The 19,847-nt window shown below is 49.6% G+C and overlaps 1 protein-coding gene across 6 annotated transcripts in view; it reads right to left on the bottom strand.

The window, feature by feature from the left end:
* The window catches only part of ERMARD (ER membrane associated RNA degradation), a 1,617,289-nt gene that overhangs the window by 49,692 nt on the left and 1,547,750 nt on the right, over positions 1–19,847 (bottom strand). For all 6 annotated transcript variants that reach the window (XM_069607434.1, XM_069607436.1, XM_069607435.1 and 3 more), the window contains one exon: positions 11,287–11,400. In XM_069607434.1, the coding sequence (XP_069463535.1) occupies positions 11,287–11,400 (114 nt within the window). The remainder of the gene's footprint in view (positions 1–11,286; positions 11,401–19,847) is intronic.

The raw sequence follows: 19,847 nt of genomic DNA on the forward strand, positions 1-19,847 counted from the left end.
GACAAGATGTCCTGGGTTTTTCTAATAAAATGAGAAGCCAGAGCCGTGCAGAGGGCCTGGGAGGAGACAAGATAGGTATAGACTGCAGCAGGATTGGCCAGCTCCTTGCAGATTTTAAAGAGTTCGGCTGAGTTGTTAGATGCCGCAGAGACGCAGGCTTGGATGTGGCTCTCTTCTTAGCAAGGACAGAGAGTATGTATTTCCTTTGGATAAGGTGGCAGGCCAGTTTGTCAGAGGGTGTACCTGTTGCCCTCCACTTCCTCTCAGTCACTCTACACTTGCATTTAAGGGTGACGAGGTCTGAGTCGTACCAAAGAGTTGCACTTGGATTTGGGCTTCAGGCAGATCCTCATGACATGGGCAAGTACATCAAGAGTGTCAGAGATAGATCAGTGAAGGTTAAAAAGGGCTGTGTCAGGGTGTGAGTCAGCAAAAGGTGCCGAAGGAGGAGAGCAAGTGGCGGCGAAAGCCTTAACTGACACACGCTCCATGGGTCGGATGACCGAGAAGGTGGGTGGCAGAGCTGGAGTAGGCTTGGCCTGAGGGGTATTGAGAGAGGGATAAGAGAACCAGAGAAAGTGATCACTTCAGGAGAGAGGAGTGGTGAGAGAGTTAGCGAGGGGAAGGTCTGTGGAAATCAGAACATCCAAGATGTGCCCTGCAGAGCGAGTCAGGAGGGGAGAGGGGGGAGAGGGGAGAGAGGGGGAAAGAGGGGAGAGAGGGGAGAGAGGGGAGAGAGAGACTGCAGACCAGGCATTCAAAGGAGGAGTAATCCTGCATAGGAATGATAGAGGCAGGGATCCACTCCTGGAAGATCAAGGCTACGCCCACACCGGGAGGTTTGGCCCTGGTGTAGAGAAGATCTTGTAGCCATCAGGGAGGAGATTGACAAAACTTGTGACAGATCTGGCCATGAGCCACGCCTCGGTCAGTCCGAGAACATCCAGGTTAAGTTCTTCAAGGAGACGGCAGATGTTGGAGGAGTGTTTGACAGCTGAGCAAGAGTTGCGAGTGGCAATGTGGAGAAGGTTGCCATCCTTGAAGGACTTCCAGGGAGGGTTACAGATCAGAGGTACGCCCTGCGGAGGTGTGGAAGGAGCCCGAGGGGTGGTAGAGAGGGAATGAGAGGGCAAGGTAGCCAAGGAGGAGGCAGCAGGGGGAGGCGAGGAGGCCGTAGAGGGGGGAGAGGGGACAGCAGGAGAGGCAAGGAAATTGATGAGACGTGGGAAGCGTCTATCAAAGAGGTGAAGGTTGGCCTGAGGGCCTTGGACCAGGACAGTCCCATTCGAGTAAACATTAATGATGACCTTGGAGGAATGGAAGCAGGCCAGGAGGGCATCCCACAGGGTGCCGCCATTAATGGGAGAAGAGGAGAAAGGAGAGAGCACATAGACCATATGTAGGGTCCATAGGTCAGGCGAGGGAACAGCAAAGAGGATGGTGGTGACAGTTTCCTTAGAGGAGGCACTGGTATAGGTGTCAGCGATAGGGAGGCCTGGGTTGGAGACCAGGATGTCCTTTTTTTTTCCATAACATTTTATTGAGTTTTACAAGTAAACACACATCGACAACATTGCAATATTTAGTGATAGTGCCAATACAGAAATGTAGTTTGCGCCAAGGAATAGGTTTGTCTCGATGGCTGGGGTGCTGTTCTTATTTGTCCATGTCAATGCCGTTTCACATTTTCCCAATTGCCAGGGACGGGCCCCCATGCCTTGGGTTCTCCCTTCCTACTTCTTTAGCTTAATAGAGCGCGCTGCCTTGTAGCCATCTGGTCAGTGGAGGTCATCTAGTGAGAGCCGTGTAATTTACTGTGTAATCCATAAATGGAGCCCAGATCTTTAAAGCTTTGTTCAGGAAACCTGACCGGATCGCTGCAATCTTTTCGGCGACGGTTATGTCCCAGCATTTGGACCACCACAGTGCTACTGAGGGGCCGTCTGCGTTTTTCCACAGCCGGGCCATCGCAATTTTTGCTGCTAGGAGGAGGTGCGTGCACAGGCGAGGGATAGGGCCCAATATCGGGAGCGCCCCTCCCACTGTTTCACCCAAGACAATTATGCCAGGGTCCCAGGGGATGGATAGTCCGGTAATTTCCTTGATATGGTTTGTTACCTCTTTCAAATATGCCTCTGCTTTCGGGCAGGCCCAGACCATGTGGAATAGGGTGCCGAGGGTGGGACATCTGCGCCAGCAGGTCGCGGGAATGTCGGGGTTGACCTTGTTTAGTTGGGCTGGAGTGACATAGTACCTGTAGCAGAGTTTATAGCCCCCCTCCCTATTCGTGATGCACTGGGTGCTTTTATGCAGTGTCGTCCAGATTTTCTCCCATTCCTCCACATCTATTTCCCGGCCCAGGTCTTTCTCCCATTCAACCATGTACCTTTCTTTTTTGGAGGGGTCTGACCTGTCCAAGAGTCGATAGAGAGCTGAGGTTCTACCTCTCGCAGCAGGGGATGTTAGAGAGAGTTCTAGTGCCGTCAGTTCTCTAGTGCTTTTTTCCCTAACTCCTCTGTGGGACAACCAGTGCCGAATGTGGGCATAGTGGAATCTTTCCCGCTCGCCCATCCCGAATTTCGCCTTGCATCTCTCGAACGATAAGGGGATTCCCTCTTCCAGGAAGTCCCTTGTTTTTAATAGTCCCCCCTCTCTCCAAGGTTCAAAGCCAAGTGGAGGGTTGCTTGGTGAGAATTCGGGGTTGTTCCAAATGGGGGCGAGAGGACCCAGTGTCCCCCGGACGCCCCATTTCTGGGCTGCAGCTTTCCAACTGCGAACAATTGTATTTGTTGCGGACAGGGTACCACTGTTCGTTTGGGGTTTTATGTTTGGCAGGTGTGGGAGCTCCGATGGGGCGACCGGGCACCAGGCCTCCTCTAGCTGGTTCCACATCGGCTGATCCACCGTTTGGACCCAGGTGTATGCATGTGATAGTTGCGTCGCAAGGGCATACCTAGCTACGTCTGGTACTCCCAGCCCCCCCTGTGTTTTACCCTGCATCATGATTCTCCTCCCGATTCGGGCCCCCCCCCCCCCAGACGAATTTGTGTACCTTCTTTTGCAGGGAGGCCATAACGGGACCCGGGATATGAGTCGGTAGAGCTGTGCAGTGATACAGCCACCTGGGGATTATATTCATTTTTATGGCTGTGATCTGCCCGAACCAGGAGATTTTCTGGGCCTTCAATCGCTTTAGTTCACTGTAGAATACGTTAATTAGCTGCGGGAAGTTGCTTGAGTAGAAGCGTGATGGGTCTTCAGTGATTTGTTCCCCAAGGGTATTCGGTTGACCCTTTTGCCCATGGGATTGGCATTACGGGGTTGAGGCTGATTCTTTCTTGCTTGGGGAGATTAATTGCTAGGGTTGAGGATTAATCTAGATTAACTCTGAACCCAGAGATCAATCCGAATTCCTTAATTTCCTCCCAGAGGGGCCCCAGAGATGCCGCCAGGTCTGTTGCTGTTACTAGGACATCGTCCGCGTATAGAGTGACTTTATATTCGTGGTTTCCCACTGTGATCCCCTTTATCCTCGTGTTCTGCCTAATTCTCGCCGCGAAAGGCTCCATGGATAGAGCGAAAATTAGAGGCAAGAGTGGGCAACCCTGCCTAGTGCCCCTAGTTATGCGTATTGCCTCGGACCTGGTGCCGTTGACCCGTAGTTGTGTGGTAGGTGTCTGATAATTGGCCATTACCCAAGTTGTGAAATTGGGGCCGAAGGCATAGTGCTCTAACACACTCCGAATATACCCCCAGTCCACCAGATCGAATGCTTTAGGCGCATCCAGGGATATGACTGCCATTCCCACACCCAGCCTATGTGCGCTTTCAGTGAGGTCAATCGTTCGCCGTATACTGTCGTGGGTCCCCTTCCCTGGGATGAAACCTGTTTGGTCCCGATCTATCAGGCTTGGGAGAGTCGTCCCCAGTCTGCGTGCTAGGATCTTTGCAAAGATTTTCCCATTGTTGTTCAGTAATGTGATAGGTCAGTAAGATGCGGCCGACTCGGGGTCTTTCCCGGCTTTATGTAACAGCACTGTGAGCGACTCTGCCATTGATTTAGTGACCGATTTGGATGACAGGAAGGAATTAAACAGGGCTGACATATGCGGTGCAAGTATGCTCGCATATTTTTTATAAAAGTTTGGGGTTAAACCGTCTGGGCCCTGTGCAGTGTTCTTGAGGGATTTAATGGCCTCAATAGTTTCTTCGGTGGTAATAGGGGATTCTATGGATGCTAAATGGACAATGATTTTAGGCCAGATGGGTTGCCCTGACATTATAGCTTTGTGATGTCGCACCAGTTCTCTGATTTTGTATGCCTCTGAATAGTGAACCTTGCCGTCAGCTCCCACCAGTTTAAGGATGTTATTCCTACTGTGGACCTTTTTCAATTTCTGTGCTAGCACACGGTTCACCTTATTCCCTTTGCTATAATAGAACTGTCTCGTATATGCTAGTGATTTGGCTGTCCGATCGGCCCAGTGCATTTCTAGTGCCATTTTGGCTTTCCTCAGGGCCCTCTCTGTTTTCCTAGATCTTTGGGATTTCAGCTCCGCATCCCAGTGCTTTACCTTTTCCCCCAGTTTCGCTGCTGCAATGTTCGAGATCAGCCTCTGTTCTGCCCTGAGCTGATCAGGGAACCTCTAACCACTGCTTTCATAGCATCCCATGTAATGTTGATAGGGGAAGCGTGGATCGTGTTCTCCCTGAAGCAGTTGGTTATCGTTTCGCCAATTTCCTGTCTGATGCACTCGTCTAGCAGTAGGGAGTCGTTTAGTTTCCAATGTCTTTGAGTGGGGTGCTTTTGGCCAGGTATGCTGAGATTTGTGGTTACTGGGGCGTGATCAAAGATCATGCATGTGTGGATCTCTGTTTTATTTAAACACGGGTACATGACCCCGGAGATTAGTAATAGGTCTATTCTTGAAAACCCTTTGTGTGCGCAGGAGTAGTGGGTATAGTCCCTTGATGTTCCGTTGAATAACCTCCAGGCATCGACAGATTCGGTGTCCCTGAGCAGCATTGCCAGGGATAGTGCTTGTGCGAAGTCTGCATTTGTGGGCGGCAGAGTTTTGTCCACTTGGGGGCTTGGCGTAATATTAAAGTCCCCGCCCATGATCAGGTGCTCCTCCTGAAAGGCTAAAATGGTCAGGATTAATTTGGAAATGAACTTGCGTTGGGACGTGTTGGGTCCATAAATTGTGACAATAGTAATAGGCAGTTCCTCTAATAGCCCCTTGAGTAGGAGGATACGGCCTCCCGGGCCTCTTCTCACCGTGATCTTTGATAGGGGGATCCTGTCACTCAGCAGTATTGCCACCCCTCTTTTTTTTCTCTCCGGACGTGGCGAAGTAAGCTTTTTTATATCTACTGAATCTGACTCAGTGTTCATCTGCCTGCAATAAGTGGGTTTCCTGGAGGAGGACGATATCTCTGGCTAGTTGCCCAACCTGTGTTCCACTGATCTGTGCTTCCTTGGGGAATTCAGGCCCTGGACATTCCAGGAAAGGATTACCACTTCGTTTGCGTCAGCCATCCCCTCGATCTTTGGCGTTGGCTATGGCATGTTCTTTGTCCCTTGCCGATTCCGGCTCCTTCGAGTGCGGGGCGAAACCACTGTATTGGCGTAGCGCAGGCGATGATGTTGATGTGACGTGTTGTGAAGTCGGTTGAAATGATGGACCATGTGTGTCCAGTCTCTCAGTGAGGTGAGCTTGTCCCTCCTTATCCCTCTCCCACCCCCCACCCCCCACTCCCTTTTCTGGCTCAGTAGGGAAAACCTCATCCTACTGGAAATGGGAAACTGGTGGCGCGTGTGCACCAGAAATTGGCCAACTAGGCCGCCAAACCAAATAAGATAAGATTGAGCTGGAACATTGCTTCTGCACTGCAACTTTACGGGTAGTCTTCTTTAGCGAGGAATTCGGATTGCCTTCGATCGCTGGTTCTGGGAAGGTCATTGCACACCCCCCTCGATCCCCTCATTGGAATTTGAGGATATCGTAGAGCCCACGGAACTCAACTGGCAAACGATATAACTGCTGATCATCCTGGGTTGGACTCTTTCCGGCGAGGGCCTCGGAGGCTGCGCCTTCTGCTGACTTTTGTCCAGGTTGATTCCGACTGTTTTCTGGGGGCTGCACGGCCTACTCCCTCTAATTCTTCCTCTCCCCCGCCGATGCCCATAAATGTGTCCGCCTCCTTTGGTGACTGAACTTGCCCCTGAGCCCCCTCCCAGGTGAATCTCACGGAAGTCTCACGGAAGTCGGGAAGCCCCAGTGATATGGGATCTTTCTTTCACGTCATTCCGTGAAAGCTCTCATGGCTTTTCGTTTTTGGAGAGTAGAGTTCGCCAAGTCCTGGTAGAAAGAAATTGTGGATCCTTGGAAAGTGATTTGGTGCATTTGTCTTGCCTCTCGCATGATTTCCTCCTTGACTTGAAATAAGTGTACTCTCACCAAAACGTCCGGGGGGCAGAGCCGATGCCTGTCTTGGTGTTGTTCTGTGGACCCAGTCCAATTCCAGTGACGAGTTGTCGGAAAGAGTGATTATGAATCTGAGCAGGTCCGACACACAGCTCTTTAGGTCTGCGTCAGGGATTGAAGATGGAATCCCCCGCAGGCGGATATTATTCTATTCCGTCGGAACCGGTTCTTTGCATCCTCTTGCTTTGCTTCCAGGAGGTGGCACCTCGCTTCTAGGGCAGTGATTCTGTCCCGGCCTTGCTCGCACTCAAATCTTTGGTCACAGATCTCAGTTTCGATTTCAGCGGCTTGGTGTTCCACGCTACCACTCTTTTGTCAAGGGAGTTGATCTTTTCCGTGACCTCTTCCGTGCTTTTCTGGATTTCTTTCATTAGTGCGGATAGCAAGTCTTGGAGGTCTGCTTTTGTGACCATCTGTGACGGATTGTGGGCTGCTGAGTTATGGATAGTGCTGGTGGCTGGATCCTCTGGTGGGTCCCCCCTCTTGGACCTTTCCACAGGGGTGCTGCTCATCAAAGCGGCGATGTCTGTTTGTCTGGATGCTTTACTGGTTTTTGCCATTTTGCTTCTGTTTGATGCTTTAGCTGTGCGGGGTGCAAGGTGCCGCTGGTGCTTCTCCCCGAACGAGGTCTGCCGATGTCTGCCGGGGTCTGTGCTGGCATCCCACCTTCTGAGCCCTGGCTCCCCCTGTAGTGGTACAGTGAGCTGAGCTTAGTGAGGGAGTATGCAGGAGCGTGGAGTGGCTGACACTGTGTTTTAGCCTTGAGGTTGGAGGCTGATGTCACCAGATCTCGCGCTTTCGCCTGGTCGCGGGCCGCAGGAACCCCTCTAGGAGGGGGAGGCTCAGTGAGTGAGGGAAGTCCACTGATGAGAAGACCAGAGTGCCTGCGAATTCACAGGTTTGAGGGCTGAATTAACGGAAAGACTTATGTTGTGGGGCCCCTTGATGGAAAAGGCCTTTACATCTCCCTTTGATAAGTGTAGGGTGGTTGTGGGGGGAAGCCCATGAGAGGAGGGGGACTGGACCCTCTGCCGTGGTAGTCCGGGTGGAAATGCCTGATTAATATATGAGGGGAAGGGGGAGCAGAGTCCGGGGCTGATGTGGGAGGCAAGCCTGGATTTCGTATGGGTGGAGGCAGAGCCCCCCCCGGCCCCTGACTCCTCACCTCACGCCGGGTGTTGCAAATCCACGGGCCCCAGCCTCTCCGAGTGGGCGCAGGTGTTCGCCTGCAGGGCGCAAGGATCCAAGATCCGTGGGCGGAAGGGCCGGTGGGTCTGCGCTGCAGATGGTGATGCCGTGGGACTGCGCTCCAGCCCAGGCCCCAGGAAGCAATCCGACGCTGATGTTGTGGCTTTGAGGCGACCGGAGTGCGGGCTGGTGAGGCGAGTTGTTGGGGGCTGAGCCGCAGATGGCTGCTGCTTGTGCAGGCTGATGGTTCACTCCTGCTCCAAGGAACCAGAAGCCAGAATTGGAGCACCGCAGTACCCCTTCACCCCCCGGCGACCGCCAGGCCGCCGATGAGCCACAGGAGATCCTGGATCACGGCGGGATGTGCTCCGGCAGGTTCCGAACGCTGCGTTCCACCCTGCAGGGGCTGCTCAGCGGGGATGCTGGGTGTTGCTTCTTTGTCGCGGGCAGGTGGGCCGCGCACACCGGCAGAAGAGGAGGAGGAGGAGAGGAGCCCCGGCCAGGTGCCCACGACCCCCCGCGCGCAGATCACCCACGGCGAGGCTCCAGGATGCCGCACAATCCCCCGCCGGGCTCCCCAGCGCCACTGATGAGCTCGGGATGGTTCGGGCCTCACAGTCCAGATTACTCAGTTCTGCTCTGCAGGCCCCCGCAGGCACCAGGCTTCACTGTGGGTGGGAGGGAGCAGGGGTCACGGAGCATCCCAAGCAATGAGTGTGGGTGCGCAAGGTGATTTGGTCCGACGGCTGAGGCTGCTCTAGCTCGCCTGCACCTCCCCCTCAAGGCTGGCATATGTGATGTGCAGTGGCGTCCGCCATCTTCTAGCCGCGTGGGCCCCAGCCGGGAATTCGGACTGCATCGCAAAGGTCCGACCACGGATTAGAACAAAAATTGGGGACGTCAGCAGAGGAGGTTCTCCCTGCTTGTCTTCAAATTACAGGCATAAACGGAGTTCGGTTCCGGCAATATTTAGCACGGTGCGCTGCGCCGATCAGGAGCTCTTAAGGAGACATGCCAATCACGGCAGCTCCGAGCCACGCCCCCAGGATGTCCTTTTTAAACTTCTTCCTATCAGATTTAGTTAGGAGGGCAGGATAGCCAATAGAGAAGCAGTTAGAAAAGATAGGAGAGGCAGAGCACCATAGAGTAGGAGGGGAGAGGGGAACACTAGGGAAGGACACAAGGGCAGGGTGCCGGCAGACGAGACAGCAAGAGGCAAGAAGGTTGCGCAATAGGTCAAGACAACGACACTCAGGAGTAAGCACTGTCCAAATGTACGTTATTTGACAGGAGAGGGAAAAACACATCTAAGTTTGAGAATCCTGAATAGAGGGAGAAAGGCCTAGGTGAGAATTGAGATATTGAGAGGGAGACAACCTCTATGGTTACGAGAAATATCCAGAAGAAGGAGGGAGACTTTGAAGTGGGAAGGCATCTAGAGGTAAAAAGAGTGCACAGAGGAGAGGGAAACTGAAGCAAACAGAGATATGGAGAGAGAGGGAGATATCATGGAAAAAGTGTGATAATGGTGAAAGGGGAGATACCACATTTTTATTTTTGTTCAGTGCTGACTCTACCGAGAGGGTTTCGGAGCCCCTTACATGGTTCAAAAGGTGGGAGGTGAAATAGAAGTAACAAATTGTTTTCAGGATATGATAGAAAGATTAAGATAGACAAGTGGTAGCAGGGGAGGAGCTGGAATATGTGTGGCAACAGGTATGTGTTGAGGCTCTTCCAGAAAACGGTACTGGAGGGTGTAGTGTGGACATGCAGCGATAAGTGTATTCCATGCTGTGGGTGCCCATTGGGTAAATGCTTGTTTTAGTGTGCAAGTTAGTTTGGAAGGTGGAATGTGTAGAGCATGCTGGCTTGCTTGTCGGCTTGTTTGTCTGGTGTTTTTGTGGTTGATGGGTTTCAGTACGTTATGAAAGTAAATGGGCAATGAAGGAAGGAGGGGTTACTGTAAGAAAGGAGAACAGTGAGAGATTAATAGGAGATAAATAATCCAATTGTAGAGAGGAGAGCAAAGAAGACTGGGAGTAGAGCAAAAAGTACACAGGGAGAGCCGGATACCATATAAAGAGAGAATGTTGTTGCCAGGAGGAGAAAAGGGGATACCATCAAGAGGGAGAAAGAGAGTAAGTCGAGATAGAGCCAGACCACCTGAGGTACTGAAGAGAATGAGAGAATACTCCCTTAATGAGCAATGACCGAGGTTCCTCAGGACCACGTTGATCCAAGGGAAAGTAAAGAGATGGGATGAGGCACAAGTTGAGAATTCCGGGGTAGCCTAGCCTGCTGGAGGCGGGCCAAACACACATCATAGAGAGAAGTGGGCAGAAAGTTGTGCTAGGCTTCTCTACTGGACCCTGCCAGGCCATAACACACCTCTGGCAAGCGCAAACGCCCCCCTCCACCCTCCCTCATTCCAGCTTCACTGGAAACTTCTATCCTACCAAAAATTACACAGGGAGAGCCGGATACCATATAAAGAGAGAATGTTGTTGCCAGGAGGAGTAAAGGGGATACCATCAAGAGGGAGAAAGAGAGTAAGTCGAGATAGAGCCAGACCACCTGAGGTACTGAAGAGAACGATAAAATACTCCCTTAATGAGCAATGACCGAGGTTCCTCAGGACCACATTGGTCCAAGGGAAAGTAAAGAGATGGGAGGAGGCACAAGTTGAGAATTCAGGGGTAGCCTAGCCTGCTGGAGGGGGGCCAAAAACACATTTTAGAGAGAAGTGGACAGAATGTTCTGCTAGGCTTCTCTACTGGACCCTGCCAGGCCATAACACACCTCTGGCAAGCGCAAACGCCCCCCTCCACCCTCCCTCATTCCAGCTTCACTGGAAGCTTCTATCCTTCCACCTGGAGAGGATGATCCAGGAAAGCCTCTAAAAAAAAGGGTCTGAGACTCCTGAAACACCAATATGCCAAAAAGACATGGGCTCGTATCCGATAACACCCCACCTCCAGAGGAGAGATGACCATTTTTTCTCCAGAGGCCCAGAAAGAGAAAGGGAGGGCTACAGGAACACTTCTTTGAGTCTGGACACTTTGGCACCATTGGACCTTTAGTGTATTCCCCCCAGGGCCCGATTCTTTTCTTTTGAGAACTAATGGAACATTGATAAACCCTTTGGAGCAAGAGGAAAAACGCTTATTATGTTGTATTTTTAAGATACCGTTTGAGATCTCCTGGCTATATCCTCATATTATCCCCAGACCCACAGAGCAATCCTATTTTGTTGAGTTAGGCAAGCAATGTGACATTTCACAAGTTATTTGAACATAATCGTTTAATAAAACTGTTATAAATATGCAACCAGTGTCTGAGTCTCAGTTCAGGCGGGCACATTAACAGGCACACATTTTACTTGCCTGTCTCACTAGTTAGTGGGTTCAAGAAACACAGCAACATATTTTTTTTTAACATTTATTTTCTGAAGCATTGGTAAAGTTGCACTGAGAAGCACTTCTTAAAGGTAAGTTTCCAGAAGTGTGTAACATATGGATGTCCCAAGAAACACAGTTACAGAAGAAACCAAAATAACCACAATCATATCCTAAAACAGACAGTTGCCACATTTCCCATAATGTATACTTACTTTAGATACTGTTGAAATTCTGAAGAATTCCTAGTGCAAATGACATATGTGTGACTCAGTTCCAGAGTAATCAACATTAAAATCAGACGGAGTACATCAGATATGAATGCAACACTAGAAGAAGTAAATAAACACACATTAATCCCTGCAGTGCCCTTACTTTGTTCACATATACCTCTTCCTCCCAAAATATATGGCCCATTATAAATCATATGCCGCCTTTTTCTGTGTGCTGGATTTCATGATTGGGCAAGAATATGAAACAGCTATTGAGATGAATTTCCTCAGAATATATTTTAAGCCATCCCTACATTCCTTGTCAGATCTTGGTGAAACTTCATAACATTCAAACAAGTAAATGGCAGGTTTGTGTAAATGCAGCTGTAGAGTGTAGTATCACCATTTTGATTCTTAGTAACCTTTGTTATAGCAAACATCACAGCGTCACCATGACAAGGGCCAAGATTAATATTTATTAAAATAATGGTGTTTTGTACAGTACTGCTTGCAACTTCGGAACAGCTTTAGCAGGCTAGGAGAAAACAGTGGGGAAAGGAGAGAGAAGGGGAAGGAAAGTGATGGGAAACAGCATACATGGTCTAGTGCAGACCTTTGAGGTAAATGCTGGTCAAGGGTATGGTCTGGGCCTAGGTCATGGCTTCAGGATCTGGGGGTGTTCGATATGGGTCATTGGTGGGAGAGTGCAGGGCTGGTGCTTGGTTCCCCAACTAGGCAATGCCGAGATCCTTAGCAGGGGTCCCTGGTCTAGGGGTACATCTCCCCTTCTCTCTCTCTTGGTCTTCTCCTCCTGGGGGCGAGGGGGGAGAGAGAGAGGGAGAGAGGAGAGAGAGAGAGAGAGAGAGAGAGAGAGAGAGAGAGAGAGAGAGAGAGAGAAGGGGAGAGGGAGAGAGAGAGAGAGAGAAAATGCGAACGCGTGCACAAGTGAAGTTGCCAGAGAGTGCATGAAAGAGAGCAAAAGGGGGAGGAAGAGAAAGATTGTGAAAGAGAGGCCACAATGCAGACGTAGGGATGGGACATGATGGGTTTCAGTAAGAACAAATTACTTATATTTGGGAATGTTCTGATGTATACGATTATACCTCCCACAAATTCCTGTATCTTATAATACATTAGAGTTGCAGCATAGTTTGGACATATTTCAATGACATCTTTCTGCTCTTGTCTCTCTGTAAAGTCATGTTTCAGTGCTCTCTAGTAGTGGGGATGGTTGGGAGAGTGAGGAGGAATCCATGGGTGTATATGGGGCCATAGTGATTGTGGCGACTGTCTGATCCAACTGCAGTGTGTGGGCTATATTGAAAAGCTTCCACTGAGATGCTTGGAGCCCCCTACCAATTTCTTACCATATACAGCCCATCTCTCATTCAAGTATGCAAGACTGGCCAGAGCCGAAACGCAAGATCCTGACTTTGAGGCGAAAAGTGGGAACTTACCTCCCTCGTCATGGTCCAGAGGGCGGCACTGATACCTCTGTTGCAGGAAAAGCCATCAGCCCTAACAAGTTCACGGGAGAGGCTTATTTCTTGATAAAAAAGAAATTCACCAGTTCCTCGGGTCTAATCAGGATGCCTTGGGGGACGGGTGGGGCAGCGAATAAAGCAGGCGTCCTTCCTGGCAGAGTGGCTTCCAGCAGTCCGGGGGGTTCGATTGGTGCACATCCTGCAGAAATTCCCACCATCAAAACCCAAATCCAAGCAGATTTGTTAACGAACGAGGGTCTGTTGATAAACCTAAGACCCCATATCTGTCCTGACCATGAAACAGGCAAAGACAAGGGCAGTGGAAACAGCTCTCAACCAACAACTTTGACTGAACCTCTCGCCCTATAATCCAGACATATTATTTCTTGAACACTTTTCTTTTGCCTACATTGTTGTCCCACACCATTAGTATTCAGAAGTAAGGACTGGCAATAGGTTTATTAGTTTAGGCCCTTTTTTTTGACAAAGACTCCACTAGGACTGCGTTGTTAATATTTGATGGTCGTAACTTGCTCCCATTTTTAAATTTAGGATTATATAGGTGTTCAACCAACCCATTGAAGTTCAATAAACACCCTTGAACTGTGATCACTTATGTCTGTCTTCACTGTTTGATACCATGCCTTCCTTACACAAGTCACCAGGACTTGTAATGTCCCGTTGGCACCGGGATATCAGGTGGCAGAAATGGTGTTTCAGTCCGGCGGCAACCCGCCAGTAGCACTGGCAGGTTACCGCCGGACTTGTAATGAGGTCCAATTTCCCTTGTAGCGTAAAATTATTGAGTGCTTTCAACGCGGAACACGTTTCACAATTGTAGAGCAGATTATAATGACCTTTTGAATTCCATGACAAGAACCTCAGACCCTCCAGATCGTTAAAAACGGGGCCTGGGTTTCAGTAGTTGGCTCCCCTTCCCTGCCAGAATACTGGGTAGCCAGGACCAGTTCTGGACCGTAGGATGTTCAGCCTGTTGAGGGTCTCTCAGTGTCATTGTACAAGCATGTCTTGCCCCTGTAAAGCATTACATTTTCATCTGAAGCAGGGCATAGTAATCACTTGTCTTTGTGGCACTATAACTCAGACCCCTGGGGTTCATATGTTCAGAGAATACAGAAATGTCAAAACCTTTCTTATTGATGTCGTCAAACGCGGCCAGTAAAGTCTCCTGAATAATTCCTGATGGTGCTGTTATGGCCACCATGCCAGTTCTTGTATCATGTATAAAATCAATCAGATCCATATCTGGAGATGTAATAAGCTAAGAGATGGAGTCTCCTGAAGCATTAACAGATTACTCTGATTCAACACTGTGTTCCCTTCCTGCGGGAAGATGGACTCAATCAGGATTTTCTTTGCCAAAGGGTTGTTACTACACCAACCACCAGAGAGACCCCTCTCAAGACCACAAATATGTGTATTCATCCACCTCAAAGGGCCTCGGAGGACCTGTCCTCTTGGAATAGCAACTTCTCTGGTGTCCGATGATGAGTTCAAAGGATTATCAGACTGTAATGGCTCCCACAGAAAACACTTAGCAACAAATCTTGTGTCTGCATGCTTGTGGTTGTAACCTTAGGAGAACATGTAGCTGGTACTTCTGAAGCAAGAACTTTAATTTTATGCTTCTTTTTATTATTCTGTCCGGTGTTCTTTATATGGGCACTGGGTCAAGATTCATAGGCGTATCCAAGGAAACCTCTGGGTGCTGGTCACGCTCTACCGGGGTATTTCCTTTTGCTGCGGAATGATGGTGTTTTCTATAGAGTAATGCTCTAAAAAAATGTGGAATATGAGTTTTTATTAATTTTCATCGGTCTTTGATCCTTCGTTTTTTAGATTTTGGCCGCTGTTTAAGGGGGACGGTCTTCATGTTATGACTCATCTGCTCCCTCGCTGTAAGTGAGACGCAGATCACTGACGGAGTAATCGCAAGATCAGATTCACAAGGTAGCTGACTTAGCTGATTGAATTCTTGCACAAATGCTATGGGAGGTGGTGAGTCCACTGGAGATCTTGGACAACAAACCTCCTCTGGGTCGGGAGTTTCCCTCCTAAATCCTTGCTGCGGCAAATCTTGCGACAATGAAGGCATCCGTAAACCCATGATTTATTCTGTAAGTGTGCACAGACAGCTGTGGATATAGTTCAGGGCCCTTATGTACAATTTCACTTTGTTGATCATCAAATCATACACCTTTACAAGTGAGTTAAGTATGAAATGTAGTGCATCCAGCGAATGTGCACTAATAACTCGATGCAGTTGAGCCCTCCTCAAGGACGTCATGGTCATTAAGGGCCAATCCCAGACATACAAACAAGAGAGAAGAAGAGGTGGCATCACCCTCACTTGCACTCCTATTTCTTTTTTTAAATCCATAATTTTCTTTTTGATATTTGAAGAGTTGAGTGTCAAATCACCTTTATTCATGCCAGTGCAGTCGGGTGACCACCCCCCTCAAAAGAAATCAGTGTCATAGAAGGCAAATAATTGCTGTTAGTCCCAATCATAATGTGCTTACCTTTGGGCATGAGTCTGGTCTGATCTTCCAGCCCATGGATGGTAGAACTGCTTCTCAGGAAGGATATTGTTCTCCTCAGCTGCACTGTCTTCGTCACTCCTCTGCTCAAACTGCACACTTGCGCACACTCCGCTGCGCTCTGCGCAGGAGTTGGCTATTTGAACTGTAGGCTTAGTGTCACCAGCTTCACCATCTGTTCTAAACATTGGGGCAGTCAAACAGGGTTCCTGGTCAAAACTGAACACTTGACGCAATCTGCTGTGCTCCGTGCAGGAGCCTGCTATTCTAACTGTAGGCTTGTCACCAGATTCTCAGTTTGTGCTGAACACAGGGGGCAGTCAAATCGCGTTCCTCGCCAAAACTGCACACTCGCTGCACTCCACCCACTCAAACCACAAAGCGATGCAGACATGAGCAGTTTTGTTTTTGCTCTATGGTTTTTGAGGAAAGTCCTCCACTCTTATCATCAGATCTTAAATTCATTTAGTTATTGGAACTAATCTCATGTAAACTGGATTATGGTAATTCCTCTGTACAATAGTAATGCCTCTATATCTAGGCTTGCCTGACTACCTTCTGGGGGTCTTCAAATTATCCAAATTCTGCTACTTATTTAGCCTCTTTACTGTTTTGGTTGCCTCCTGTCCCTATATGCCTAACTACAAACTTTAATCTCTGCACCTACTGAAATATGCATCTTGTTTTGTCTCTTACTGAATGCTTTCTGCTGTATACAAACTTAATCTGGATCCTCAGGTGAGCCTTTCATCTGTGCCCCCTAATTTCTGTGCTGCTTGTTAGTGCTCCCTTGCAATTTCGACATAGGTGTGCTTTCCAACTGTGTATCCTCCATGTTGTACTGCATGTTACCGTTCTCTGGCAATTACAAATTTAGGTGTGCTTTCCAACTGTGTTAATGACTATTAATCTGAGCATTTCTAATGCTCATTGTTTTTGTTTTACCGGCCGCCTGGCGAAATTCTATTGTGCACAGTGCTTCTAACCCTCTCCCATGCTACCCACTTTTTTCCTCCCCCTTTTTTGGCTTTTCCCCATGGTGCTCTCGGTCTCCCCTATCTTTGCAAATTACTTCTCCATCACCTAACCTCCCTCTCTCACGAAGTCTGCAAGGAAGAAACTTACAAAGGCACTCCTGAGATCCATAACCCTGATCGGCCAATTGCAGACACCTACATCAATGCTTCATCCAGACAGACTATCACTGACATTCTCTTCGCTGTTCCTTCTTCTTACTTATGGACTCCCCATATGGTTTCTGTCCTCTCCCCTTTTTCTTCCTCACCCATTAATGGTGGCCCAGATGGGAAGTGCTCTTGGCTCACTTCACATCCTTCAAGTTCACCACTAATGTCCATCACAATAGCACCATCAGTCGCCAGTGCACTCTACCCAACCTCCTCCTTCTTGACAGGCGTCTTCTATCTCTTTTCAACTCCCCTCTCCTTCCTCCCCTATTTCCCTCCAACTCCCCTACCCCAGTGGCGGCACCCCGCCCCTGTTCCCCACTGGAAAAACATTTCAAGGGGACAACCAGCTTCACTTAGCTACCCTTAATTCTTGCTCTACTATCAAACACTCCTCTGACATCTGTCTCCTCCTTGAATACCTTGACATCATTGCTCTCACTGAGAAGTTGTTCAAGGCCAGCTCTGTCACTGCTTTTGAAACTTCTCCCTGAGGGCTACAAGATTCTGTCCAATCCCAGGCCCTCCCGGCTTGGTGGTGCAGTGGCACTGATCTTCCCTGAATGGGTTCCTTCCTCCATCATCCCCACCCAAACCTACTCTTCCTTTGAAAGCCTCGTCTGCAGGCTATCTCTCTCGCCTACTTGCTCTCTTACTGCTGCTACCATCTATAGGCCCCCTGGACCCACCTGCCTCTTTCTCTTGGAATGGACGGACCTCCCCATCGCTCTTCTTGCCTCTTCCCCCAAACTTATCTTCCTTGGACACTTCAACATCCACCTCGACTGTCAAAATGTGGTGACTGTTTCCTTTCGCAACCTCTGAGAGTCTCTTTCCCTCACAATCCTACCATCTGGCCCAACCCATTCTGCTGGATACACGTTGGATGCTCTCATCTAAACAGACATCCCACTCTCCAACTCTCTAACCACCCCTCTCTCCTGGTCTGACCACTCTCTACTCTTTTTCCACCTTGACCTCCCCGCCTCCCCCACTCACACTGCCAGTTGTAAAGAAGGCATTGTATCCACAGTAAGAAAGACACAAGTGGCCACAGTTCAAGGGTGTTTATTGAACTTTCGCAAGGGTGTGATAAACGCCTATCTAAACCTAAATCTACAGATGGGAGCAAGCTACAACCATCAAATAATAACAATGCATTCCTGTCATGGCCACAGGCCCCAGAACACAAAAACCACAACATCTAGTGATGGGGCAATGGGTCACTTGACTCACCTATGTCCCTTTGGGAGCTATAAACACAGGGGCTCTGGCTGGACTCAGTCCTGGTGCCTTTGGTGCCAAGCTCATATAGAGATATGAGCAGGAACACTTTATTTCAGTGCAGGAGTGGTTTTGCTTTATTTCAGTGCAGGAGTGCTTTTCATCGCTGATTCATCGGGTGTGGCTCCCTAGGCCTGGTCTTCATGTGCTGACTCATCGTGAGTGGCAGGGTGTGGCAGGCAGGCTGAACCTGGTGGGTGTGGCTTCAAAAGCTCAGCTATATAAGCTGCTCCATCCTTAAGGCCGGTGCTTCGCAATACTGTGCACTTGCGTGCAACGTGACGCTCACCGCCGCTTGGACCAGTTTACTTACATTTGAAACCAGGCGTTCTCCTGCATACTCACCTCACGGAAACCGGTGCTTCATTGCTTCTTCTGCAGACTCATCTCCTGACATCCAGTGATCTTGATCCCGACGCCGCAGCACCGCACTCTGCATCCATGAACTCGGACCCTTGAAGAAGAAGAAAGACTAGTTTAGAACATCTGTCCTAGGGTCGCGCTGCATTTGAACCCCACGGTCCCACTAGTTAACAACTTACCAGCTACAGTACCGCTGCAGCTTCGTTCCTCATTCCCTCCGGCTGTCGCCTCGAGCTCTACAGCTTCTGCCCGGGCCGGCAACATCACCTGCAAGGGAAGAAAGCAAAAGAGCAAACATCAAAAGTGGAACGGACAGCAATTCAAGAGATAGAACTTTACAATACAACAAAAACAGACGAGGAAAGACAAAGGCAAACAGGAACACTTACCTGAAGTATAGTGGCTTAGTCGCAACAGGACTGGACAACCACGTGCAAGGGACCAGTGAAGGAACTCGGTCCAGATCATACAAGCGCCCCAGCCAGAAGCAGCAGGACGGAGTGCTCGCCAAAACTAATCAACAGGTGAGCTTACCAGGGACAGCGCATCCCACAGGTACCACGGTTTGGGAGAAGGGGTCTGGAATTGGATCAGGCGCACAAGCTGGCATACTCACGCCCCCCTATTCTCCACGCAGGAGCAGTCTCGAGCAGCATCACCTATTACCACCAGTTACCACATAAGGGCAGAGGGCGAAGTCGGACCCGAGCGACCTCACCCCCAGGAGGGCTGCAACCGTGCACCAACGACTTCGCAGAGACCAGGTGAGCGTAACAGAACATGAAGCCTATTCGAATCTCTGCCTGGGCGTTATGGAAACTTCTGAAACTGACCAGTTGGCCCGATTACTGGGAGAGTTACGGGCTGAAGTTCATGCCTCAAGACAGGAAACCAATGCAAAGGGATCTAATTGTGAACCGGGAGCGGACAGATGAACTAGCAAGGCAAATGCTCCAGGCACAGGCAGGCCAGGTCCCACTGCCAGGGTATGCCCGCCCCTCCTGCCGCGCCTCCACAGCCCACGCCAGTACAGGTGGTTCTTCCAGGGCGGGTTCCCCCGGCCCCACCAGAACGCTTCACAGGCGATCAGAATAAGTATGCCAACTTTATGAATCAAAGTCGCCTACATTTCTTGTGCAGACCTGAGGCATTCCCAACGATCAAGCGACAGTGGCATTTGTACTCTCATATTTGGGAGGTAGTGCAGCGGACTGGTCAATACCATTGGTAAACCAGGATGATCCTTTGCTTTGAGACTTCGTAGGTTTCCAGCGTGAAATGGAGAAACTATTTGCACGGCATACTCAAGGGCGGGCTCTGGACAATAAACTGTTATCACTCAGGTAGGGTAATCAAGACCTACTAACATATATCGCTTCCTTCAATCATCTGATAGCACAAACTAACTGGCCAGAGGAGAAAAGAACTACGCTCTTTTACCGAGGCTTGCGAGGGGAACTTAAAGACGTATTAGCCCAAGTAGTAAATCCCCCGGCAAGATGTGCTGAATACATCGACCTGACAGTGCAGCTCGATCACAGATTGCAGGATCGGAAGATGGATCGGGCCAAGGCCGAGGGGCGGTCAGTCTATGTACGACCCCATGAGTATCAAACCAAATCACATGATCAGTCCGAGCCAATGCAAATTGGAGGCTTGCGGATTCCACTCAACAAGGCAGAAAG

The sequence above is a fragment of the Ambystoma mexicanum genome, chromosome 4q (assembly GCF_040938575.1).
Source record: "Ambystoma mexicanum isolate Mex_15411 chromosome 4q, UKY_AmexF1_1, whole genome shotgun sequence".
Lineage (NCBI taxonomy): Eukaryota > Metazoa > Chordata > Amphibia > Caudata > Ambystomatidae > Ambystoma > Ambystoma mexicanum.